General features: G+C 35.0%; 1 protein-coding gene across 7 annotated transcripts; it reads right to left on the bottom strand.

Moving 5' to 3' along the window:
- Positions 1-8,268: 8,268 nt before the first annotated feature.
- On the bottom strand, positions 8,269-26,379 carry LOC107023463. 7 transcript variants are annotated; one of them, XM_015224160.2, is made up of 24 exons: positions 26,182-26,379; positions 23,727-23,857; positions 22,990-23,074; positions 22,498-22,551; positions 22,059-22,150; positions 21,872-21,969; positions 20,504-20,579; positions 19,888-20,341; positions 14,219-14,557; positions 13,922-14,125; positions 13,685-13,777; positions 13,522-13,594; positions 12,650-12,765; positions 12,271-12,559; positions 11,960-12,117; positions 11,750-11,874; positions 11,356-11,473; positions 10,845-10,900; positions 10,598-10,688; positions 10,329-10,515; positions 10,164-10,232; positions 9,975-10,078; positions 9,829-9,891; positions 8,269-8,659 (listed from the first exon to the last, which is right to left on the bottom strand). In XM_015224160.2, exons 1-24 carry the CDS (start codon positions 26,221-26,223, stop codon positions 8,552-8,554), a joined length of 3,225 nt encoding a protein of 1,074 aa, XP_015079646.1. In that variant the 5' UTR covers positions 26,224-26,379; the 3' UTR covers positions 8,269-8,551. The 7 variants fall into 7 exon arrangements, with proteins under 7 accessions (XP_015079646.1, XP_015079647.1, XP_027773491.1 ...); XM_015224161.2 differs by having other exon boundaries at positions 12,650-12,750; XM_027917690.1 differs by lacking the exons at positions 22,990-23,074; positions 26,182-26,379 and adding an exon at positions 22,243-22,418 and having other exon boundaries at positions 23,727-23,860.
- Positions 26,380-26,928: the final 549 nt, after the last annotated feature.

Raw genomic sequence — 26,928 nt, 5'->3', positions numbered from 1 at the left:
CAGAGAAAAATTCATGATTATTGAAGTGTGGAAACAACAGACTTCCTATGTAAAGACTACATTTTGAGTGCTTTATAGGATGACTTATATGATGTCTATAGTGTAATGGCACTTTCTAAAAAGTTGTGGGATGCACTTGAGAAGAAATATAAGGCAGAAGATGCATGCTTGAAAAAGTTTGTGGTCGCAAAGTTTTAGACTATAAAATGGTAGATATTAAAACTGTTGGATCACAAGTGCAGGAGCTTGAATGTATTCTCCATGATCTGATTGCTGAAGATATGATAGTAAATGAAGCTTTTCAAGTGGCTGCAATGATCGAGAAGTTGCCTCCTTCATGGAACGACTTCAAGAATTATCTAAAGCACAAGCGTAAAGAAATAAAGCTTGAAGATCTTGTGATTCAGCTCAAGATTGAGGAACATAACAAAAACGCCGAAAAGCAGTCTCATAAGAGCTCAACAATCATTTGAGTTAATATTGTTAAAGAAACTTCTACCAAAGACAAAAAGAGAAAGAAGTCCAACGAGCAGAAGTCAGAACAGGCCAAGAAAAAATTCAAAGTCAACTGTTACAATTGTGGTAAGACTGGTCATAGGTCTTCTAACTGTCGTGCTCCAAGAAATACAAAGATGAAGACAAAGACAAAAGTCAAGCAAACATAGTAGAAGAGATGGAAGATGCAAATGACTTGTGTGCAATGATCTCGGAGTGTAACTAAGTTGGAAATTTCAAGGAGTGATTTCTCGACTCAGGTGCCACTCGACATATTTACTCTGCGAAAGAAGTCTTTGCAACGTACACTCTTGTTGAGTACGATGAAGATTTGTTCATGGAAAACACAGCAACAACAAGGATTGCAGAAGCTGGGAAAGTAATGTTGAAAATGACTTCCGGCAAGGTGTTGACTTTGAAAAGTGTTTTGCATGTTTCTACTATTAGGAAGAATTTAGTTTCTGCTGCACTACTCGTTAAGAACGGATTTAACTGTGTCCTAGTTAGTGATAAAGTTGTAATATATAAGAATGAGATGTTCATAGGAAAGGGCTACCTCAATGAGGACCTTTTCAAATTGAATGTAATGGTTGTTGACAGTATAAATAAGAATTTTGTTTCTGTTTACTTATTGGAATCAAATGATTTATGGCATGCCCGTTTGGGACATGTAAATTACAAAGCCTGCAAAAATTGGTTACTTTAGAAGTATTGCCTGATTTTAAATGCGATAAATCGAAATGTGAAATTTGTGTGGAAACTAAGTTTCTTAAACATCCCTACAAGTCTGTTAAAAGAAATTCAAAATCTTTAGACTTAATTCACACTGATATATGCGATATGAAGTGGACACCCATCTCGTGGTTGGAAAAAATATTTTATAACTTTTATTGACGATTGCACTCAATTTTGTTATGTATATTTGCTTAATAGTAAGGATGAAACAATTGATGCATTTAAGCAATACAAAAATGAAGTTGAGAACCAATTGAATCTAAACATAAAAATGATTGGAAATGATAGGCGTGGAGAATATGAATCTCCTTTTGCATAGATATATTTGGAATATGATATTAGTCATCAAATCACTGCACCCTATATACCACAGTTAAATGGTTTGGCGGAACGGAAGAACAGAAAACTAAAGAAAATGATTAAGGCCTTAATGATCAATTCTGATTCACCGCAAAACCTTTGGGGGAAAGCCATCCTTACGACTAATAAGATACTCAATAGGGTACCCCGTAGCAAAACATAATCAATTTCATATGAGTTGTGAAAAGGAAAGAAACATTTCAAAGTGTAGGGGTGTTTAGCTAAGGTAGAGGTTCCTTTACCCAAAATGGTGAAAATTGGACCCAAAACGGTAGATTATGTATTTATTGGATATGTTGTGAACAATAAAGCCTGCAGATTCTTGGTTCACAAATCTGATAATCTTGAGATTCATTTTAATATGATAATTGAATCAGATAACGCAAAGTTCTTTGAAAATATTTATCCATATAAAATGAATGTGAGTCGACAAGTGAAAGACCTAAATGACCACGAGAAGAATCAATGAAAAATACACTACCTAGTGAGGGTCCTAGGCGTAACACTCGCCAACGGAAAGCCACTTCTTTCGGACCAAATTTTGTGGCACTATTGCTTGAAAATGAGTCTTAAACATTTAAAGCAACTCTGTTTTCGTCTGAGTCAATTTATTGGAAAGAAGTTGTCAATAATGAGATCGAATCAATTTTAAGTAATCATACTTGGAATTTGACTGATCTTCCTTCAGAAAATAAACCTTTAGGATTAAAGTGGATTTTTAAAAGGAAAATGAAAGCTGATGGAACTATTGACAAATATAAGGCTAGACTTGTAGTCAAAGGATACAGACAAAAAGGTGTGGACTATTTTGACTCATACTCTCTAGTAACAAGGATAACATCAATTAGGATGTTAATAGCACTAGAAATAGTGTATAATCTTGAAACTAATCAAATGGATGTAAAGACAGTCTTCTTAAATGGAGAGTTGGAGGAAGACATTTACATGGAATAACCTGAAGGGTTTGTAGTTCTTGGTAAAGAAGATAAAGTGTGCAGACTTGTGAAGTCACTTTACGGGCTTAAATAAGCACCCAAACAATGACATGCTAAATTTGACTAAACAATATTGACAAATGGATTCAAGATTAACAAATAGGATAAGTGTGTTTACATTAAAAACATTCTGAATCATGAAATCATTATTTGTTTGTATGTTGATGACATATTAATAAGGACTAATGAGTAAAGATATTGACAATATAAATGCTACTAAGCGCATGTTGTCCAGCAAGTTCGATATGAAGGACTAAGAAGTTGTTGATTTGATCTTAGGGATCAGGATTCTCAAAACTCTTCAGGGACTAGCATTATCTCAATCTCATTATATTGAAAGCGTATTGGATAAGTTCAAATACTTGAATTTTAAAGTTGTCAAAACTCCAATTGATTTAAGCTTTACATTTCAAAAGAATAAAGGTGAAAGTGACTCTCAATTGAAATATGCCAGAGTGTTAGGAAGTTTGATGTATATTATGAATTGTACGCGACCAAATATGACATGTGCTATAAGCAAACTGAGTCGGTACACTTGTAATTCGAATCAAACTCACTGAATTACAATGAAACGTTTGTTATAATAAGTATCCTGCTGAAATTGAAGGATATAGTGATGCAAATTGGATCACCGTGTTGATGAAGTAAAATTCACAAGTGGTTATGTGTTTACACTTGGTGGAGGAGCAGTCTATTGAAAATCGTTTAAACAGAAATGTATCGCTCGCTCCACAATGGAATCTGAATTTATTGATTTAGGTAAGGATGGTGAAGAAGCTGAATGACTCCGAAATTTCCTAGATGATATTTTATTTTGGCCCAAACCTGTAGGACCTATTTGCATACATTGCGATAGTCAATAACAATAGGCAGGGCGGGGAGCCTCATGTACAATGGTAAGTCTCGTCATATACGACGGAGACATAACACTGTATGAAAACTGCTCTCTAGTGAAATTATCACAATTGACTATGTGAAGTCAAGCGATAATGTGTCAGATCCACTAACGAAAGGCCTAGTGAAGGAGGCAGTTGAAAGATCATCTAAGGGAATGGATTTACGGCTTAGGACAAGTCACCATGACGGTAACTCTATCTAGCAGACTGGAGATCCCAAGAGCTAGATTCAAGGAGAAAATCAAAGTTGTAGTTGACGGTTCGACTTTGTGAATCAACTTAATCCATTCTCATAATGAAGACAATGCTCAGGAATAAGGTTAAGACTTTAAGACTTGTTAATGAGTTAATAAAACTTAAGATTTTTAATGATTTACTAAGTTTGACAGATTTGACCAAATAGTGTATCTACGAGATGACAGGGTTAGAAATCACATATGTGAGTGTAAAGTGTAAGTCGCTTCAAAGAGAATTTTATGTCAAAAGCCTATTCTTTATACACTTATGAAATCAGGAGGTGTTCATGCCTGAAACGAACATAATCGCAAGAACCATAGACAATAAAGGGTTAATTGTGTGACATATGGTTGTTTAGGTATATATCAAAGCTCGACGTTTCAAAAAATCGCATCTACTGATTGACCGAATATATCCGACATATGTTTACTACAGAAAGTCCAAGGGAGAACCTAATTATCCAGATACAATTAATCCTTGCCTATAAAGTACACATTTGTCCGTGCATTTTTGTATTTATAACCATTCCCCATTAATGTGGGAGATTGTTGGTTATATAGCAAGATTTAATGGAAAATGGAGGGAAGATGAAAACAGCGGAACTTGAAAAGTTGGGAACTTGAATATATAGTTGGGAACTTGAAAAATCCTCTTATGCTTTAGTGAAAAGACATTTTTCCCTCATCAAAGGTGGAAAGAAAAGAGGAGAGTTTAAATATAGCAAGACTCATATTAATTGTTAAACGGGTTGGAAAGAGGGACCCCCCTTGCTGCCATCGTCGTCGCTCGGCTCAGCTTCGGCTTTGGCTTTGAAAAATGATCGATCGAGAGAATATTGGTTGGACAAATTTTTTTTAATTATTTAATTATTTATTTATTTAATAAATTAAATTAAATTAAATGAACAAAATGTTTTCAATTAATTAATTGATAACAGAAACGTTTTCAATGATTTAGTTGAGATTAATAAAAACGTTTCAATTTTTTAGTTGAATAACCCGACCCGACTCGAATTTGTGCGACCCATTTTATTTAAATCCTTCATGATTTTATTTGAATTTTCCAACGTTTGGAAGATGTCTGTTCTGAAAGTTTGCAACTTTCAGGAACAGCCAGGACCGTTTGAAAGGTTGAAAGCTTTCATTAATGGTCGTGTGAATTCTGAAAGGGTTGCAACCTTTCAGAACATGTTCCTCTTGCCTATAAATACCATTTACTCTTCAGAATTTTTTCTCACGAATTTATTGATTTTCTTCTTCTGCACAAAAGTTCGTGTACTTTACTTCTGTTGAGTGGTTTGCTGACACCAGAGTTTTTGGTATCTATAATCTGGTGATTGAGATCATTTTATCCTGGGAGGACATATTCCAAATCCCTCGAATACTAGATGGGAATAATTTCCTTAAGGAGACACTGTGAATTCAATGGACTTGATCTTTTTCCTATTCAAACTTTTTTCAGATTCTGATACTTTACAAATTTTAGTTTTTTATGAATTAATTTTTGTTCATCTTTCGTACTGATTCAATAAACTTTGGTTATTTCGTATTTTTGCAAAGTTTTGTCAAAATCAGAAACACAGATTGACAACAATCTTAAGAAAATAAAAATAGTTTGATCTACTCTTTATATATAAATCAATATGTGTATTTGGTAAGAATCAAGTCTTTTTATTTGATTCAGTATTTCAATAGATCATTATCTTCTACTTGTATTATTTTCCTTAACACATTTAATTCAAAAAACAAATCTAAACCATTAAAATCAGAATAAATATTACGTTTTAAAGAAAGTTCAAGGTTAAGACAATATCTTTTAAATTCTCACCATCTAGTGATCTCAATATTTTACCACTAAATAAGAAAAAAAAATATTTTCACATGCTTCAATTGGTTCAAAACTATTTTGAAGTGAAAAAATAGTTTGATCTACTCTCTAAATATAAAGCAATCAACTCTAAAAGATTCTTCGAGGGACTTTGTGATTTCACTATTCCTATTTTCATCAAATTATGTCTTATGAAATTCAGATTTATTTTCATCTCATATGCACTTTCCTTATTAAAAATCAAAACGCTGATCATATTATTTTTTTTAAAAATAAAATATATGAGTAATTATTTTTAAAAAATGGTCCCCCAAAAATATATGGAGCCCCACGCGATGACTTTAGAAGGGTTAAGACGGCCCTGACGATACAATAGAATTTAAAAAACCATCAAAATAAACATTACATTTAAACTAACAATAAAATACAATACAACAAATAACAATAGTCCAAACAAGCATTTTTTTCATTTATCATATATTATTATAAGTGGGAAGCTCTAAATTGAAAAGTTGAATTACCATTTTACCCTACACTAAATAAAATTATTATAAAAATATTATTAATTAAATATTCTATCATTAATGAAAAAAATCATTATATTCGACACTACTCCATAATGTACACATACACTTGCATACTTAAAGTTTTATAACAATCAATTAAGTATTTGAGTATACAAATGGATTAATTTACTTGCAATTGTCATTTATTTCAACATTTCAATACTTTAGAATACTTTTCATCTTACTAAACTAATTCAATGTTTGGTAGGTCTTTTTAACTTCCAACTATAGTTATAGAATTTTATAAATAGTCACTTCAGTTAATCATGTTAAATTCATTGAGATTCTCTTCTGGAGTTTCAATACCACATGCCCTCTTCTTCTTTTTCATTATTTATCTTTAGTGTGTCAGTTAAGGGGTTCCATACAAGGGCTTATAGATCCAGTTAAAAATGTTATTAGCATGAATAAATGAAAAGTGTGAATAAATGAAAAATGTTATTGCAATTTTTCCTATTGTTTTTATTTAGTTTGTTACGTTTGAGTATTACTCTATTAATATGTTTGATGTTTCTGATTTGAAGAAGAAGTGGAAGTTGTGTTAATTGCAAGAATGTTATAACTTGCTAATTTCTTTGATTTTATCTAATAATAATATTTCATTACTCGCGTGAAATAGGAATCAAAATATATATGTTGATTTCAGTTCATTTGTGAAATTATTTTTTTAAATAACCCTCATGAGTTATATTTATTATATCACACTCTCTAATTAGTTCGAGAGGAGAGTATTCTAAAAGATCTAATTTCATGTAGCAGTGGTAGTTTCATCCATATTGGATCTTTAAATTGTTGAGTCTAAGTCTTTATCTTAATCTTGTCTATGCCAAAAAAGACATTGTGAAACTTGGATTTTAATTATCGAAAAGTAGAAAAATGAAGAGTACGAGATTTAGGAATTGAATAAATTGCAATCTTTTAGTCTTTCAACAATTTAAATAATACCAAATAATACCAACTTCTTATGAACCATTCACATACAAAAGAAAAAGAAAGCATAATTAACAATTAATTAAGTAAGCTAAGATGATAATATTATTTCATCTTGTGTATATATGTTAGGAAAAGTTAGATTACAATTCTATTTCTACATTAAACTTAAATGTTATAAATTATATAATAAACTAAATATTGAATAGTAAATCATCATATTAGTACATGAATCAACCATTTATGCACTTTTGGTTAAGTTTATAATTAAGGATTTGTGTTCTTTTTATTAGGAAGATGTATGAACTTTCAATTGTAAAAACAATGATTTTTTTTAGTAAATACCAATAAATTAAAAGTGGAGAAAATATGTCATTTATAATACAAAATTTATATAAAATATTTTGGGATAAACGTGCAATGCACGTTTCCGGAACTAGTCACATTACATAGGTAATAATAGCAATTGACCGCATTGAATCAAAGTTTGGGACTTATCCAACCTCAATACGGAAAAAATCAATTCTGAAATTGCTCCTTCCGTTATTTAATACTACCCCGTCCCTTTTTACTTGTTTACTTTTTCTTTATAGTTGTCCTTAATTATTTGTCAATTTTTGGAAATCAAGAAAGAATATTTTTTTTTACTTATTATATCCTCAATTAAATGATTAATTACTTTGAAAAATGTAAAACTTTTCATCCACTTCATAATTATTAGGAGTAAAATAGTAAACTCATTACGTCATTAATTAGTTTTTTTTAATAGGTGTGTCAATTCAAAAATGGACAAGTAAAAAGGGATGGAGGGTTTACTGGTTATTGTACAAAATTTATGCATAAATTATCATATTTTGCCTATTATACCCTTGATAGAGTAGTTAATTAATCCTTCAAAATGTATTCATCATTTATTATAAAGTTGACTTAAGAAAATATTAAATAAGGGTAGAAGGGTAAAATTTTCTTAATGCAAGTCCAAAGTAAAAAAGTGATATATAAAATGGGACGAAAAGAGTATTAACTTGACACAAAAATTAAAAAGTGATAAATGACAAGAATAATTTTACCAAATCACCTCTACAAAATATAAATCATTTAAACATTAAAAAATAAATAATTATTACTAATAAGAATAAAACAGATAGAAAAAATAAATTATTTATTGACTTTATAAATAAAAAAAATATTATCAATATTCCAAAGTAATAGAATGAACTAATAAGATGGACGAATTACTAGTTTATGAATGGCCGGTCCGAAGATGACAAAAAACTAAAAGTGAACAAAATACTGCGCCTTCACGGCATACTCTTAATCACAAAGTGGCAACTGCCGTCCATTATTGTCCAACTAAGTCAATAGTTAATAATGTTTGTTTGAGGTGACCTCCAACAAATTAGTCAAATAATAAATTTTGCTTTTTCTGTAGCATTCAACATACAGAGAGTAATGTATGTTACACGTTTATAATATGTACATTTATGCTGTGTGTTAACCAAACTACTTATTAGAGGTTCCACCACTTGCGTTTCTCCATGGCTTTGACAAGCTCACCTGCAAGATCCGCAAAGTTCTCCGCACCATTTTGTAATTCTTCAGTGTTTCTACTAAGCCTCTGGTAAGCACAGTTACAACAAAGTATCAGAATTGTTATTAGGCATATTTTACTAGAAAAAGACCATAGAAAGATAAAAGCAACGTTCAACGTTCAGTTATTAGGCAATTTTTACAAGAAAAAGACGATAGAAAGTTAAAGCCGCCTATGTAAAAGAAAGGCGTGTTTATCATGGAAACAGATGTCCTAATTTGTAGTGGAAATGGTTGTGGAACATATGACGGATATTGAAATAGTGTTCTAACAATAATTTTGAATGAAGTTGATAACAATGTCTAAGTGATTTGATTGAAGCAACTGATACAGAAAAGGAGTTGGAGATGCTTTTCAGGGAAAAGACAAAGGAAATCATTTTCCTTGGAGAAACATTTTCAAAAATTCAAGCAAGCCCAATGGTATAAAATATGATTTCATCAAGAGAAGTTTCTACTGACATAATAAATACACTGGAACAGTTGTATGTGACAAAACATTGAACCCATACCGAGACAATGAAGCACTGGTGCCCATTGCTTTCTAGTACAGCCGTAAAGTTTAATAACACTACATGATCCAAAAAAACCATATGGTCTTTCTTAGAGCTAAAGAATAAAAGAAATTAAGGAGGAGGTAAATGGTGTTTACTAATTTCTACCGACACATCACTAATTAAATTTATTTCACTTCCATCAAATAATAACAATCTTACGATATATGGGGAGGGAGGAATTTATTCATGATGTTCAGTCAACCCCCTGATGTTTCTGGCCTAAACACCATGCACTCAAGAAGTCAGTCCATCGTCCAATTTAAATTAAGAAAAAGATTGGTGTGATCTATATCACAAACTACGCCTCATCAAGGTCTTCTAAATTAGAGCCAGGTATCTTAAGTACAAAAATATCTAAAGAGATGATACTAGACTTTAGGAGGCGAGAATTCAGCTCATTGTAACCAACTACAGGTGTCTAGATTCATGGTTTTGACATGTGACAAGTTAGCATCATGACTTCTTTCAATGTCATTTCGTGGAAATAACTACCCCTTTAAATTCAAAATAGAAAATTAAACAAAAAAATTGTAAAAGAAATTATTGCTATAAATCGTGCAATATACTAGAAGAAGAACAAAAAAATGCATATGCATATTGCAGGAGGTAGTAAACATAAACTTGCATTAAATAGACATACATCAAGTTTCTCTTGACGCTCGAGAAGCTTATCTTTTGCCTGCAATGCAGCAGAGGCCGCATCCTACAAAGTTATAAGCAAGTCAGTAAATAAAAATGCCCAAATGCAGTTATTCAACTTGAGATTTATTTGTAGGATAATATTACCCCCTTGTTTCTATATTTAGCAATGATTTCTTCACGAGTTCTAGCTGTTGGCTTGGCATCACTAGAACCACCTTCCAACAACCTGTTTCTATCGTTTTCCTTTTCTGGATGAGTGGAATAAAACGACAAATTCATCAAGGATAGAAGAAAAAAATAAGATTCTATTTACTGTATAGCATGAAAGAATACCTATTTTGACATCATCACTGCTGAGAGATGATGAAGCAACATGAACAGGTTCATCAATTTCAATATCATCTGCAATGGAAGAACTCAGGCAGTTGAGGGAAAATCTATACTAGTGGACCATAATCATTTTTCAAGAATGGGCATAGTAGGGCCAGGGGAAAATACCTAACTTCAGTTCCAGGCTTCCAAGGTCATCTGTTACATCTGTAGGGTCTGAGAAAGGAAATCTCGAGAATATGTTTTCCAGATGAGAAACAAGAGCATCTCGAGCATTCACAGAATCAGCAGCCTGCTCTCCTTTAAGCCCTTTCAACCCTTTCACGATGCCACCAAAAATACTGGTGGTAACATTCTAGAAAAAGCAGAAAATGACCTTGCATAAGAGGTCTTATCAAAAGACAGAGAATGGGAACCTGGGAGCACATTGTACGAACCTGTTTCTTCTTTTGATGTTGGGATGCACTGGCATCATCTACAGCAGTTGCGAGAGATTTTTTATAAAGTAAAGGTAAGGCATCCGGAACCCTGTAAAAGGTCATTGTCATCCTTTGTGTCATGAACAGCAAGCTCATGAATGTGTGGGGAAAACTCTTCTGATCTTACCCTGGGCTTCAGAGTTCAGCCCGAGTATTTTAGGAATGGGGATTGCATGCAAGACAGAATATAATGAGGGTGACAGACCTGAAGTCATTTCCAAAGGCCAACAGTGAAATGACAGCAAATTCAGACCCATTCACCTACAAATTGTAAGAACACTTTGCAAAAATATTAGCACAAATAAAGAAAACACAATCAAGAGTGAAGTCAATACTGAGGCCTTAGCAGCCTATCATAACCCCTTAACTGTACCAAGTTATCCTGCCTTGTTCTTCCAAGATTGTTTCTAATTGCTTGACACCTTTAAACATTGTCATAGACTGTTAACTAGTTGTAATTGTCGAGAAAATATTTACAACCACCATAAACTGAGTAGAAGCTTATGGTGAGAATCAGATGTTAATGATAATCTAGAACGTGGGAAGGGAAAGCAGCTGTTATCAGTTCTATTGGTTTCAACATAACATAGAGGTCCACTATAGTAATGAAATGTTATGGACAACAGCACAGTTCCTAATGTACAAGCAGTATCAAGAGTAAAACAAGTAGTCTATATTTTAAGCAGAACGGAGAAATAGAGTTGAAAAATACCAACCAGTGAAATCATCGATTTACCAGGAGAACTTATGATCTTATCCACGTTTATCTTGGAATTCCATCGAAGAATAGATATTAATGAGGATTCTCCCAAGACAGCAAGATCCACCAAGGACCTGGCAAGAGATTGGATAGATTAACCATACATTCTTGATTTTATTTTTTTTTTTGGAGAAAGAGATTAAGCATACAGTTTCCACAAACATACATCAAATACTCGAAAAATAACAAACGAACCTCAAAATAATTGGTAATCTCATGGAAAAATAAAATCCATCACCAAAAGAGTACAATTGGAACATGTCTGTAATACAGTAATGTTCATCTCACTGCTAAAGGTATGCATGAGAAGAGTACGACAGTAAAGAAAGATGCAAATAAAAAAATGTTACCTTACTTCAACTGCTCCATTCTGATACACTAAAACCAGTCCAAAATTTTCAATGTCATTCTTAAGAATGGAAGTCCAAGAACATGGTTTAGCAAGTTTCACTTCACGTATAGGTTTGATATCGCCCTATAATTACATAATCTGTTACAAACTGGTGATTTTAGGGGAATAAGAGGAAGTGCTGCAGTAGTGAATGGTTAAAGAAAGGCACCTGAATTATAGAACTTAAGGAGAATAAATGCAAGCCCTCCTGACAACAAAGTAAAATTTGTGAATCAATACACTTCTGCATCAAATCTTCAGGCTGCACGGCGCTGTCTTGCGTTGAAGAATGCTTTTGCGATTCTTCAGAGACAGATGTAATGCCATCTACAGACAACAAAAAAGTTCCGTAAAAAGCTAATAACTTTTTCGTTATTGATAATAGAAAATTATGTGAACATAGTGACATTTTTTCCTTTTCATAATTGTTTTCATTCAGAGCTAACATAAATTGATTAAAAATGAAAAAGTCATGCTTGCCTAAAACATGTAGAGATATAGCAGTTGACATCTCCTTTTGGTGTTTTGCCTGGGAGCCAATTTTTTTGCCAGTGGAGCCATCAAGCAATACTACTTCTGCATCTCTGTTTAATACTGAAATAACCTCCTTCACACATGCATTTCTTGTTCCCTCTTCACTTTGTTCCGCAGTGTCTTCAAGAGCATTACCCAATGTTTTCACAGCCACAGAAGTGATTCTGGAACTTGAGTTGGATGAACAATCCGTAATGAACAAAGCTGATGATGAACTAACATCAAGCATGGTAACCTGATAGGGCAACAGAAACATAAACATCTGATAGATTTCCAAAAGTATCTGCCACAACAATTAGTAATGATCAGTCTGGATTGATCTTACCTGGCCACTTTCAAAACCAGCAACAAGCCTGGCACCCACAGCTACAAATTTTAGGATGCATACTGGAGATTTTATGAGGGAAAACTGAAATCCAGTATCACCTGGACAGAACTGAGCTGAAAACAGACTACATAGGGATCACCATAATGATGCACAAGATGGTATGTGTGTAAGAGTTACAAATTTGTAATGGCAAGGAACTTGATGGAAGACCTAAAACCTATTTCTTCTTCATTAGGTTAGCTATCAGTACAGAATTAGTAATGACATGAAATATGTAATCCAACTGCCAAGGTGTATTGTCCGTTTTGGCCCAACCTTTTGGGTTTCAACGTTTTGTTCCTCGGGCTTTAACCTAAAAGGCGCCTCACCAATTGAATTCCTGAACCCACCTTATATGGCCCCTAACTTTTCCCTCCTGTTCTGATGTGGGATTTTCCCAAGGCATGTTTCACAGAGAACCCTCTCAAGTTCGACCGCCCAGAGCCTGTAGGCTGTTACAATTCAGATTCATCATCACGAAAAAACAAATTTACTCCTCTTGCTACTCCTCTCTGATCACTTTTCAATACCACACTCGCGTCTAAATACTCCTATACAAGAGATCTTTTATGCTGAGTTGAATAATTAAGGAAACCAGTTTTTCTCCCGTCATGCCTCTCCTTCTAATCAATTGTCAACACCACCTAGTGCAATCACAACTTAATGTAAACAGATTGGTGATGATTGTTGTCATGAAGGCTCCTAAGTTGTATTAACTGATGAACTATTTTCAGACTTCCTGTCATGTCAAGCCAGTATCCATCTATCGTTTGAAAAAATATTTCAAAATAACATAAGTTACTGAAAAGGTTAAGAACATAAAGGCATACCGTCCTGTTCAGCATCTGTAGCCAAGTTGGAGCTAGTTGTCTTAGACTGCCCCTTGAGGCTATACATATGCACCTACACAAACCAAAAGTATCAGTAAGTTATGCACGGCTGGTGTTACCGGATTCTCAAAGATGTAGCCATTGGAAACATGATGGGTCTTACCTGGCCACATTGGTGGCCGATGGCAAGAGTTAAAGCAGTAGAGGAGAAGTCCAAAGCGGATATTGCTGTTCTAGAACCAGTGGCTTGAATTCCCTTCACCCCAACATCATACTTTGACATGTAAGCTCATGGCAATGAAACTAGAGATTATTTTTATTACTAAATAGGTGAATATGAGAACACATCAAGGCTACTATCTTATTAGTTAAGAGTCAAATAAATGCAAAATGCAAAGACCTGAGATTCCAGAACAGCTAAAAGTGTAAAGACTGGAAATGTTGCATTCCACAGACGGACAGATCCATCCAGATAGCCAGCAACAAGTATTCTCTCTATTCCATCATCCTTAGTAGGTTGTCTGGGAATACTACTACTTAGAGGCATTTTGATTTCCAATTCAGTCACACCATGAGCTGGACGGACTTGCGTAACCACAACTTCCTAAGGAAACAACTAATACTAGTTGAAAAAGATTACTAAAAAGCATGATGATGGATTTGTATTCAACGATTTAAATTACAAAACATCTAGTACCTCTGAAGGCGTCCTTGAGGAATTCCATTTCCTATCCACTGGATATAGGTATGCCACAGTTATACGTGGTTCAAGGGTAGGTACAAGTGTAGGATACTTAACAGCAAAATCTGCATGCTTCTTCTCTGGGTTAGATTTTAAAGAAGACAAGCTGGCCTTGTCATAACAGTGCAGTTTCCCTGGATTTGACAACACAAACAAGGAAGAAGCATCACCAATTCCCGTTTCATTAGCATTTGAAACAACGATGGCATCTGCAAAAGATCCATCAAGTCCAAGGTCTACTCGACCAACACATTTCAGTGCTTTTATCCCGGAGGACCAATCAAGATTCAGAACCTGCCTAACACAAGCAGAAGAAAATGAAAAAAATTGGCATAAGTGTAGGCACACATCAAACTAGATACCACAAAAAATCACATATTTCTTCTTTTTTGTTTGAGAAGGTAAACAATGTTATTAATATTGGGGAAATCCCTGTACAGAAGCAGTATACCAAAAAGTAGAAAACCTAGGCTGAAATATGGTTCTACAAGAATGCGGATAAACTTAAAAATTCCATATGATTCATTTATTGGTTATGGTGTGGAAACTATTGGATTTTAAATAATTTTCACATTCTTGTATAGTTGTTCTTCTTATTCAACCAAGTCACATGCTAATTATCCAAAATTAACAATTAACTAAGATAACCACGCATGTTTGTTAACTGTAAAATTTAAACCATGCGATGAAATTAACAAGTTGGGTCATAGCCTAATACCCCACCACAATGGTGTCCTTTTGAATTGAAAAATAACAATGAGATGATGTTCTCTCTTTGCTGATAAAAAGAAAAAGGTACATGCCGTGATATTCCCTTTAGCTAACAAACTTAGAGGGTGTTTAGGTTGACTTAAAAGTTGGTCAAACCTACTTTTAAGTCAGTTTTTGACTTCTGAAAGTGTTTGACAAATATAAAAAATAACTTAAAATAAGTCAAAAATGGCTTCAAATAAGTTGAGAAGTGTTTGGCAAGGTCAAAAGAGACTTAAAATAAGCAAAACCCAAAAGTAGGTCTCTCCCTACTTTTTTTTTTGACTTAAAAGTCCTTTTAGTTTGACACAAACTTTGCATTTATTACTTAAAAGCTACTTTTTTAAGCTAATCCAAATGGACTCTTAGAGCATGTTTGGATTGACTTTACAAAAATAACTTTTAAGTCAAAATAGAAAGTCAAACTGAAATGACTTTTTAAGTCAAAAATAAAAAGTAGGGGGAAACCTATTTTTTTTTTACTTATTTTAAGTCATTTTAAACTTATTTTAAGTCATTTTTTACCTTGCCAAACACTTCCCAACTTATTTTAAGTCATTTTTGACTTATATTAAATTATTTTTTGTATTTGGCAAACACTTCCAGAAGTCAAAAACTGAGTTAAGAATAGATTTCACCAACTTTTAAGTCAATTCAAACACCCTCTTAGTGTCAAGTGTGTGACACCTCATCTAAAAGCTTAAGTTTTTAAGTGAGCACATGAGTTGTACGAAAATCAAATTTACAATTGTACCCCAGAAGCTAAACTGATCTATCTCTATATTGACTCTAGAACATCAACAATAGAATCAGTCCATCTAAGTATATCTGTTACTCCAAAAACATAATAGCAAAAGACAATTCAATTTGATATTCTGCATACTTTTCTCTGTATTTTGAAAACATCTTGAATTCCTCTCCTAGGTTGTCCACCAGATGCAAGTATGGACAATTCTCCATCTACTTTTGTTCTTTGCCATGGATCCCGTTTCCTCCCAAATCTGTAAAGCTTCCATAATCTTTCGAGGCGTGATCCCAGGATATGCCTTTAAAGTTAAAGAAAATTCTCCACAGCTGTTCTGTCACTTTGCAATAAAGGAACAGAGGGCTACCACTCTCTGCTTTAACTCCATACAGGAAGCATCTGGAACACATCGTGATCTTTCTTTTCATTAGATTGTCCTGGGTGTAGACAGCTTCATTAGCCAAGAGCCACACAAAGCAAGCTACTTTGTGTATGATAGTTCTCCAAATATGTTTCCAAGTCAATTATCAACCTGCCGATTAGACTGATTAATCATCCTATACGCTACATTCACCTTGAAGTCATCACTACGTTAATTGTCTCAATGGTGGTAAACTCTTAGGTTCCTGGAACAGATCATCGAACTCGGTCAAAAGGTATTCCAGTCGCTGCTCATCAGTAATTGCCTTTCCTAGCAGATGCAAAGCCTTTCCACAATACCCTTGTTGTTTCTGAAACAAAATTAATTTCCCTTCCACCGGAAAACTCATAGTAATTGCCGCAAAATCCTGAAGTATAGGACCCAAAGACTGTAACCACTTCACTCCCAAAACAATATAAAATCCACCCAAGAGAATAACATAAAGGTCTATAATAAAGCTATGTTCACCAATAGAGATTGTTACCCTGTGCAGATCCCCAAGCATTGAACTTTCTCTCCATTAGCAATGGAGATTCTGATGTTGTGCAGGGAAAAAACATCAGGGAGTAATCAACTAGCAGCTGTAGAACTTATAAAATTGTGGGTACTTCCAGAATCAATAAGACTAAGCATGTGATGTCTGTTAGTGAGTGCAGGCAAGCATAGTTTTTCCATGCCTTTGACCTGTAATTGCATGTGAAGAAATTTCCGGGCAGTCATCCGGCACTTCAGGAATTGCGTCATCAACTGAATCATCCAATTCCAACCAGAAAAGCTGTTTACACTTGTGAGTGGCTGATATTGTTCGTCACAAATATAGCATAACCCCTTAGCTCTTCTCTCCGCCATTTCTACACGAGTTAATCACTTGAAAAAAGGGGTTTGGTTGCTAGTCTGGATATGCGTCGAGGTAGGTGAGCCAACTAGACCAGTATCAAACTTAGCTGAGTTCACTGTGCTGCCATGACTCGTCCGAGACTGCTGCCATGCAGCTTTGCGAGTGTTACTGACTCTTTGCAGTTGCTGTTTTTGCTCTAAAACCCTGTCTATACTCATGGCCGTCGATAAGTCGGGTAGTTTGAGCAATTGTACGTCCAATTTGATTGAATCGTCCAACCGTGCCATAAATATTCCCATGTGCAAGTGTTCTGGAATAAGCTCATCAGCCCTAGCCAACTTTTCTTGAAATTGACATTGAAAAATTTCAACTGTACCAGTTTGTCGAAGCGTGACTAGTTCACCCCACCAGGTTGCTGCTTTCAGGAGGTCTCGCTCTTTTATGCTGATAATAACATAATTGTGCTTATCCTAACAAGTGAAACCCAACAACTCCAACCTTTTCTGCGTCTTCTATATGTTGATCTTCAAAAAATTGTTCACAACGATGTGCCCAAATTAATGGGTCGTTAAAGCCATCATAAGTAGGAAAATCCGTCCTTGCATACCTTGGTATTGTCGAATTGGAATTTCCACTAGTTTGATGATTCTGATCAGCCGGTTGAATATGCAGCGTATTACCTCTATGAGCCGGATTTGTTGATCTGCCTGTTATCGGAGCACTACTCGACTCTGCCCCATGACCTGTTAGTTCTGTAGAGCCAATTCCCAAGGTAGAAAACTGTTCTTGAATAGCTTGGACAATTCAGTCACCGAAACGTTGTTCCATGCTGTTTCTGTTATCACACGTTCTTCCTGAAACCTGGAAATCTCATCGTCCATTGTGTTAGGCTCTAATACCAAATTGATAGGATTCTTAGAGAAGGATCGAGTCACACGGAAACCAAATTCAACTGCCTTTGATTTTCTCTTGCCTTTGTTTGAATTCCTAGATCGATCTATTTTTGTATATGAATTCAGCTCATCAAAGGGAAGCAGCTGAGAGTTCAATGGAAGAGAGAACTCCTACTCTTGTTTCTGATTAATATCTGCAATACTTCTTATTCCTCAAATCCTCCTTCAAATAGGAGTCTTCTTAGAGTAATAGGAAGCCTTATGAAACTAGGAAACATAAATCCTATTCTAAACTAATAAGGAAACTACTTACAATATAATTAATTCTTCCTATTCTAGAATAATAAGAAAACTACTACTGTTATAATTAAATCAACTTATTTGGCTCTCTGGCGCACATATTTCTTGCCCACAACACTGATACCCAAGAATTTTCTTGCCAACTCAAATCTCTCGCCACCAATTTCCACTCCTATCGTCAACCAAAACTATATCCCCAAAGGCAAGAAGCAACAAAAGCAGAATATGATGCTCTAGTCAGAAACCAGACACGGGATTTGGTCCCTAGCAACCCTCACAAAATGTTGTGGACTATAAGTGGTTGTTTGGAATTAAACATAAACCTGATGGAAGCATTGACAGATATATGACTCGCCTAATAACAAAAGGCTTCACTCAAAGACCAGGGTTATACTATCATTCCACACTCAGCCCCATTGGCAAGCCTGCAACAGTCGGCTTAGTTCTTGCAATTGTTGCCCAATGCTACTGGCCTATTCATCAGTTAGACATCAACACCGCCTTCTTGCAAGGTGGTCTTGAAGAAGAAGTGCACATGTGACAACCTCCTGGTTTTGAGTCCTCTCAAACTTCCACATACATTTGCAAGCTCATAAAGGTCATATGCGGACTTAATCGGGCTCTTAGGGCATGGTACCGAGATCACCAACTACTTGACAAGTATTGGATTTGTTTAATCAAAATCCGACTCATCTTTGTAAATCCTTCATAATTATGGTGTCATTGTATTCATTCTGATATATGTTGATGACATAGTTATTACCGGAAGCATTCGGACAAGTATCAGGTCCATAGTTACATCACTTCCCCAAGATTGTCTAAAAGATCTTTGGGCTCCTGCATTATTTTTTGGCTGCTGAGCTGATATCCATGCCAACTGCCATATATTAGTCTCAACATAAATATGTAATGGATCTTCTAGATGAATTGCATATGGCTAATTGTAAGAGCGTTCCAACACCAACTACTTTATGCTGATCTTTGCTCTTTGGAGGCCTCTCTAAGCACAAAACAAATCAATTCCATGATCTTCTAATCATATTATGACTTCTTTCCACATTCATACCAGATGGCACTATCAGATGTCCACTAGTGATGCCAAACAACTAAAAACCAGCATTGAAGTATATCCTATTCTCCCCCATCTTTGTGCAAAACTCTGTTATTAATTCTGAAAGGAAGAAGGGGTGATGCCTACCAAAGAGAGCACACTTTTATTTACTTAACTATATTCTCAACATGACCCCTTAAGTGCGGGCTTGATTCATTTTTACAGGGACAAGCATGTGGAAATTCTTTTTGATAATGTGTGGCATCGAGACTCAACCCAGGACATTTGTCTGCCCTAGTACCATTTGAAGATGTGACCATCTCATCTTAACGCTTAAGTTGTTACGGAGAGCACACTTTAATTTATTTAATTATATTCCCAACACTTTAAAAATCAAAATTTTGAAAATCAGTTTTGTTACCTTTTCTGGATGTGTATGTCAAATTACTCCTTAGACTTTTACCAATTAAAATAATAACAACTAGACCTCAATTTCAAGCCATTTAGGATACTGCATGTCTCAGTCTTTTTTAAACGCCATATTTGCTGAATGTTAACAAAATTATGACGGGGAATAAAAAAAGATTAAGATGGGAAATTAAATTAGGATTAGGATTAGAGCTTACCGTCAAGGCTTCTTCTGATCCAATTGAATCACCACCGTAGACAAATAGTTGCCCCCCACAACCATTCTGTGTATTTTTGGTGGACCAACGCAGTATAATAACAGGGAGTCTTTTGTCTCCTGCTGAGAGCTGCAGCTTAACATAATTAGACGAATCTTCGGCCTCTGGACTTTTCTTGCCACGAACTGATATATTCCACAGCAAGATATCTCCATCAATATAACCAACAGCCAAAATTGACCCATCAGATGACAACCAACAGAGTGAGCTTATTTCTTTTTCGCCTTCTTGATTATCTGATGAAGCACGAAACTTCTCTTCCTTGGCATTTTTTAAAGCATAAACAACAATTTCATCCTTTGATTGATGTTGTTTATACTCTCTAACAAGAGCAGCTCGATCTTCTGTAATGTCCCAGAGAACAATTAATCCATTCTCATAAGCAATCAGGACCCTGAGGAAACAAAAAGAAAAGACCCCAAAAAGTACTTGAGTGCAGCAAGAGACCACGGGTAGATGTGCGATAAGAAACAGAAGAATGTAGATGCTGAAAACAACTCTAAAAATGAAAAACCAAAGACGAGCAAATAAGGGAGAAATTTCGATCATCTCTTACCTATTTCCATGTGAATTAGGTTGGGGAAGTAACCCAACAATGGCGAGTTGGTCGGGCATTGAAATATTAGCAGCTTCTGCAACAGATGATCACGGGTATATGAGAAGATGTTCACATAAGTTAGTCTATAGAAATTGTATTCATCTGTACACCTGCTTTTAGAGGATGAAAACCACACTGCAATTTGCAAGACATGAAGATCCAAAAGAGAAGGATACTGACTTACTCCGACAAGTCAGCACCTACCAAGAAAAGGGGAAGACTTTCACGAAAATACATTTTTACTCATATTGACCTTAAGAGTTTCTAATTATCGGTTGTCATCCTACTATTCTACCTCCTAATTCAAAAGATTTGTGTTTCTCATGGTAAAATGATAAGCTTATTGATGCTGCACTCTTCTGGGAAATCCTAAATATGAACCATCGCTGAAAAATCAATGGAGTTATTAGGAGCACGTCAAAATTTGAAGAAATTTCCAAAAAACTGGCTGGTATAACGTTTGGCATACATCACCCTGAGTTAATATCAATGTTCTTATACGGACCATCAACCTATGTGCTAATTTTAAGGCTTACTCACAGAGTAGATATTCTTAGTGCATGTCAAACTTCACTACTTGGACTCTAGTTCAAGTTAGTTTGCCCGTAGTGTTGTGGCTACAAATGCAATTGAGCTAAGATAAAATTGTCAACTAGTTTATATAGTCACTTACTGGCCAAATCTCTCGACTGCAAATTGATCAACCAAAAGTTTTCATAAAAACTTGCATATATCAAGAGAAATAAGTCAAATAAACAGGGTCTCACTAATGCAAATCTGAGATACTGTGTGTTAAATATGGTATAATTTTTGAAATTGTTAAATATGGTATTAAATAGATAGTATAGATATGGGAATATCCACAAATCTTTGTAATTAGGCAATTAGGCAATTAGGAGGTTGTGTTATATTCATATTAGTTTCCTTTCTTATTTACGTTCTTTGTAACAATTAATTAATCCTATTAGCTAGAGGGAATTAGTTCCCAAATTCTCTTCTCCTTCTAACTTCTGACTGTGCATATTAAAGCTAGAGAGAAATCCAAGAGATAAAATGACAGTGAAATCGCATCAAGAAAAGAAGAAAGATTCAGCAATAGGTTATTCCCTCGGTCAAAATTAGCTGAAAGTTCCCACAACCGAACTTGGAATGGAAGGCTAAAAAGAAATGAAATAAGAAAGAAACACAATGGTTTCAAATCATTTTAAGTTTCTCCGGAGAAAGATGCAACTAAAAGAACATTTAGTTAGTAATTTCCAGCAAAGCCATGATCCTTTTACTATATGAACCTACTCTATACCAGAAATCTGAAAGCAATCCCATTACCAGCTATAAGATTCGGAGGCATGTGATAAGGCAACAGTTCCATGATTCCTTCCTCATACTTCAGAACAGAGAGATAACCATATTCATCTCCCACGAACCTGTGTACAGTCATATCGCATGTATCAAATAAAAAACTAACCGTACAGCAAACAAAAATCTTTTGAAGCAACAATATCTACCCATTTACATGTAATGAGTGTCATAGATAACGGAGAATGCAGTAATATTGGACTCCCACTGTAAACTAGAAGATATTCTCCTGTTCTCTAGATCCCAAACCTGTCAATAATTAAAGTAAAATAAACTGTTAAAGAGATACAAATGCAGCATACGGAAAAGCAGGGAAGATATAAGCACTGATAGAGGAGGACCAGAGTGGTGCAGTTTCATGGCTGATTAACAGTAATGCCATCTCCCCCAAAGACACATGAATGTGAGAGAAGAGTTTCCTGGGTACCTGTGTCTGTGAGAACTAACTTGCCTATACTCTCCTATCAAAAGGTTCCCTCAAAGTAAAAGCATGTTGCTATACATCTCCACCAGTGAGCTAAAAGATTCAAGTAATGCCCAGCTCGGAAATTAGTCGTTAACAAGTCAAATTGCATAGCAGAAAGATCACAAATTACCTGAATTTCATTTCCATTTGAGACGCCCACTAAAAATCCTTGGTTTTGCAGGAACTGGAAAGAGGTAAGAGAAAAATATATTTATATCAAAAGAGCCCAACACATATGCACTATGAAAGAATAAGGGTTGAAACTACAAATTCCACATTGGCACAGCACACTTGTCCTATTTCATTTTACCAATATCACAGCCATTTCTAAAGCTCATAACCATACACATTTGAAGTGCATGCTAACCATCACCCGAGTAGTAAATTATACAGCACCAAATATTGGAAGCGAGAGTCAAGAATCAGATTGTCAAAAATATCATGAAACCAGATATGAAATTCATCAGATGATAATGCCAAACTCCAAAACAAAATCTACAAGCAATAAATGAAGCTCTCTGGAGAAACAGAGCTTTGAAATCCCACATGCTCGCGGTCTTAATTTAGAAAAGTGTATATGTGCAGATACACAGAAAGACCTCACGCAGCTCAGATTACAAACCTCCAAATTCTTGAACGCCAATGGTTTAGGAGAAAAAAGAAGGCCCTCGACCTTAGATCCACTAATCACTTTAATCCTTCCATCCCTGTAATTATAATAATTATTAGTTATATGAAAGAACTAGGACAGAGACACGAGGATGGAACATTTCTAGTTGATGGCAGTTCCTTCAAGCTATGCCTTCCTGCTCGATGCATATGAACACAGAAGCCGAAATGGCATGTTTTTTGAACTATGTTTGAGGTCGAAGAAGTTTCATGTATTTATACAATGTATTATAAATTCAGCTTACAATGGAAGAATGTTATGTCCATATGACCTGAAAATTATGGCAATTGGTCCTAATATGTGTTTTACTTCAGTCTTGAAAGAACTATAAAATGTATTTATATCACTAAAGTATTGTGCAACCTTCCTTTTCACTATTAGCACTCTAGGATCCTGCTAAGGCTATCACAGAGAGAATCAGAAAAATTCATGTCATTAGTTATCTTCATTATGGTTTGAAATTCTCTCAAAGGAACTTATTACTCCCCAGATGAACTCCTTAATAAATGTGCTACTTCTAAAGTTGAGAGGCCTTCGTACACTTTTGCTGAATGAGACAAATAATGCACTATCATCTGGTTCTTATAAGCCGTACAAAAACATGTAATAAAAGGGTCTGGTAGACTAGACAAAGCAACTGTCATAAGCATCTTCAAAGGCATATAAATTAACTATGTTTTTTTACTCACAATGTTCCTATTGCCAAGAGTTGCTGAATAGGGTCAAATGCCAGAATGGATGCTGTAGATGGAATCCCATAGTGAACAGAAACTGTTGCTTCCAGGTCTGTCAATTTTTCACTTCCTTCGGGAGCATTACTCTGAGAACAATGTGGTAAGGGAGTTTTAAAGCACAATACAGTAAATTCAGCAGATAGAGACTATTAGATTTGAATTATATACTATGCAAATAAGCATCAGTTCTAGTTTGTGAACGGAGCAAGTATGGTTATGCAAGCTGGAGGACTTTCTAAATGCACTATCAAACAGTAAGTAACATATCTTGAGCTGATAGAAGGAAGAGAATGCATGATGGGAGCAATATTAATCATCTCAGACTGGCAAAGCAGCACAAGTGGAACTTAGAATTATCATTTCTCTGATTCTCTCCCATCATGTTTTCTATCTTCAATGCAGTCTATTCTATGGCCTTTGAAACATCATTGACATAAGTTCTTTTTTGCTTCCTCCATCCGTACTAGTTTGCAGGATGCTATTCATCTAAGAAGGTTTTCTGGTAGGAAGGCCGACCACTACACGAGTCAACATCAGCTCAAGAGAGGAGTTAACATTCCTTGATTCCCCTTCATAAGCAGGAAGAGAACAAAAATAGACTACATACAGTAGTATGCTTGATTGAGGATCTTAAACGAAAAAGCGAGATCTTACATTGTGTTGCATTTTACTTGGTAGAACCCCTGACCCAGTCTTTTGTATTTGTATTGGAGCCATTCAAGAACTACAACTAGCTGAACCTAACGTATAAAGTTTACCCTTCACGATATCACAAACCAAACTTCTGAGAATTTGGTATTGTCTCAAGAAGAGAACGGTTTATTCCATTTAATCATACTCTTGCTATATTTCTATCTAATCGCATCCACAACCTGAAATGAAAGCCCCTAGCCCTGTTTTCACAGGACATGAAACAAGGTCTGAATAATGTTACCTCATATTTCAAGTCTTCATTTTAAAGACCGAAAAAAGTTCAACAAAGACATAGAGACAAGTTCAAAGCATTTAGTCATTTACATCCTGGAATGTGTCTCTGGCCCTAGCCTTAGCCCAGATTATAAGAAATAAAAGATGCTCCAATAGAAACAATTGGCTCTCCATATTGCATTTGAGCTAACACGAAATGCTAGTTCTTTTACTTCATATTGTCCAACATGGCATGTTTATTCTTCTGTTTTGTGTTTCACATTTTTCCTGCACTGTAAGCAGAAATCATTGCTGGTGACTTCTCTTAGATTTTACTTTCACACTAAAAAGGAAGATTAAGGCATGGATCTAGGGTTTCTGGGAGCTCAACGAACACCACTCTGATCCTGCCTCGCACTGAAATCAGTTTTGGCAGCATATACTGATCTTCAAACTTTGTCATCAACAAACAAGTGGTGAATAAATTTTACTAAATGACAAGCATGTTAAGGATATATTTAACAAAATCTAAGAACCCTACTGCATTAGCATCTTGCACCATACACTGTAATCAGTGATGATTATAATTGTACAACCATATGATAGAAGGGAAGCAAAAAGGCAGAAAAATAAAAAAGTATCAAGATTGATCCGAGAGCACCAATAAATGAACCTGAGAGAATTTTAAACAGAAGGTATTGTATTGATCACAAGAACCATCTATGTACATCAATCAATCACCAGAATACTACAACACAACGAACTAACTTCAAGTAACTACCCGTCGTAACTTTTTGGGGCTGGTTATCACTGCCAACACCATCTTTTCCTTCCTTTTGAGCTAAAAAAGGGAGTATCTTGAAGAGATATTCCCCTGTTTAGCATAGAAGTGGATGCAGAAGAGAGCTCAAAATGGAAGTGTTGGGCATTCTCTTTTTGAAACTGGACGAGGTTACATCTCAAACAACCAAAAATAGTAGCCGTTACTTCACTTAAGGGAAGTAATTCAATAGGTTTCTCTTTCTTTCTAGTTCTTACCCTTATCAGCCATTTCATGGAACTAAACTTAAAAAGTTACTAAAATTTCTAATCCTTTCCACTTTATAACAGATATAAAAGGTCACGTCAAATACTCCTATGCTAATATTTGTGCTAAGAAATACCATCTGCTGTCATTTTTTAGGTGGAGTATATCTATTCTCTTGCAGCAATAATTACAGATTTTCCTTCTATTTTTCGTCAAATTTCTATACGATTGGACAAACGACATAAATGGTGGCATAGAATCCCTAAGAATCAAAAGATCAAGCATTAATTGAAGAAGACTAAAAAAATGTCTGATAGTGGTTACCCCTCTCCTAAAAGCTCTAAACAAACAATTCAGCAAATAATTGCATTATTCAAACATTTACCCAAAAAGAGCAAACCAGGTTTGTGTTAAAATGTGAAAAGAGATGAATTTGCAGAATTGAGAATTCAAAAACGGTGAAATGGAGCAATATACCTGTGGCGTAGGATTGAGCTTTTCAAAAAATTTAGCAAACATAGCGAGCGCTGTTGAATCTACCCAGGGGAGCAGTTGTTCAATTTGTTGATTGTTGGGATCTTTGTTATATATATGTCGGAGGTGAGAAAATCGGTTACGTCTCAAATCTCAATAACAAGAGAAAATTAATGCTGGCATGAACACCAGTAGAAAAATTACAAAAAAGAAAAATTAAATGAAAATATATATATGCAAAAAAGGAGAAAAATATTTTGTTTTTTGGCCACACATACATACATTTTTTGAACTCTGCTAAAGAATAATAAACTTATTTTAAAAATATTATAATTACATCCAAATGTTTAAAAACAAGGTAAACAATACAAATCTCACTAACTTCAAGTCAAGTGAGTTTTCAACATTATGAATCTTAGCGGAATTTGTACTATGAATACATGTATATGTCGTGTCTAAGACCTCATTTGTTTGCACTTAATGGATGTCTGAATCTTAAATGATCATATTTTTCAACACAAAATGAATTAGGTGGATCATAACCTATCAAATTGATGATCTCTAAATCCCATTTCCAATTAGAGAAGAAACTAGACCCTTGGAGCTGATCGAACAAATCATCTATTCTGGGAAGTGGATACTTATTTTTTATAGTGACTTTGTTGAGCTGCCGATAATCGATACACATTCTAAGGGTCCCATCTTTCTTTTTTACAAACAAACTGGAGCGCCCCATGGGGATATGCTCGG

The sequence above is a fragment of the Solanum pennellii genome, chromosome 6 (assembly GCF_001406875.1).
Source record: "Solanum pennellii chromosome 6, SPENNV200".
NCBI lineage: Eukaryota > Viridiplantae > Streptophyta > Magnoliopsida > Solanales > Solanaceae > Solanum > Solanum pennellii.
The sequence above is the reverse complement of the archived record's forward strand: the minus strand, read 5'-3'. Positions and strand labels throughout refer to the sequence as shown.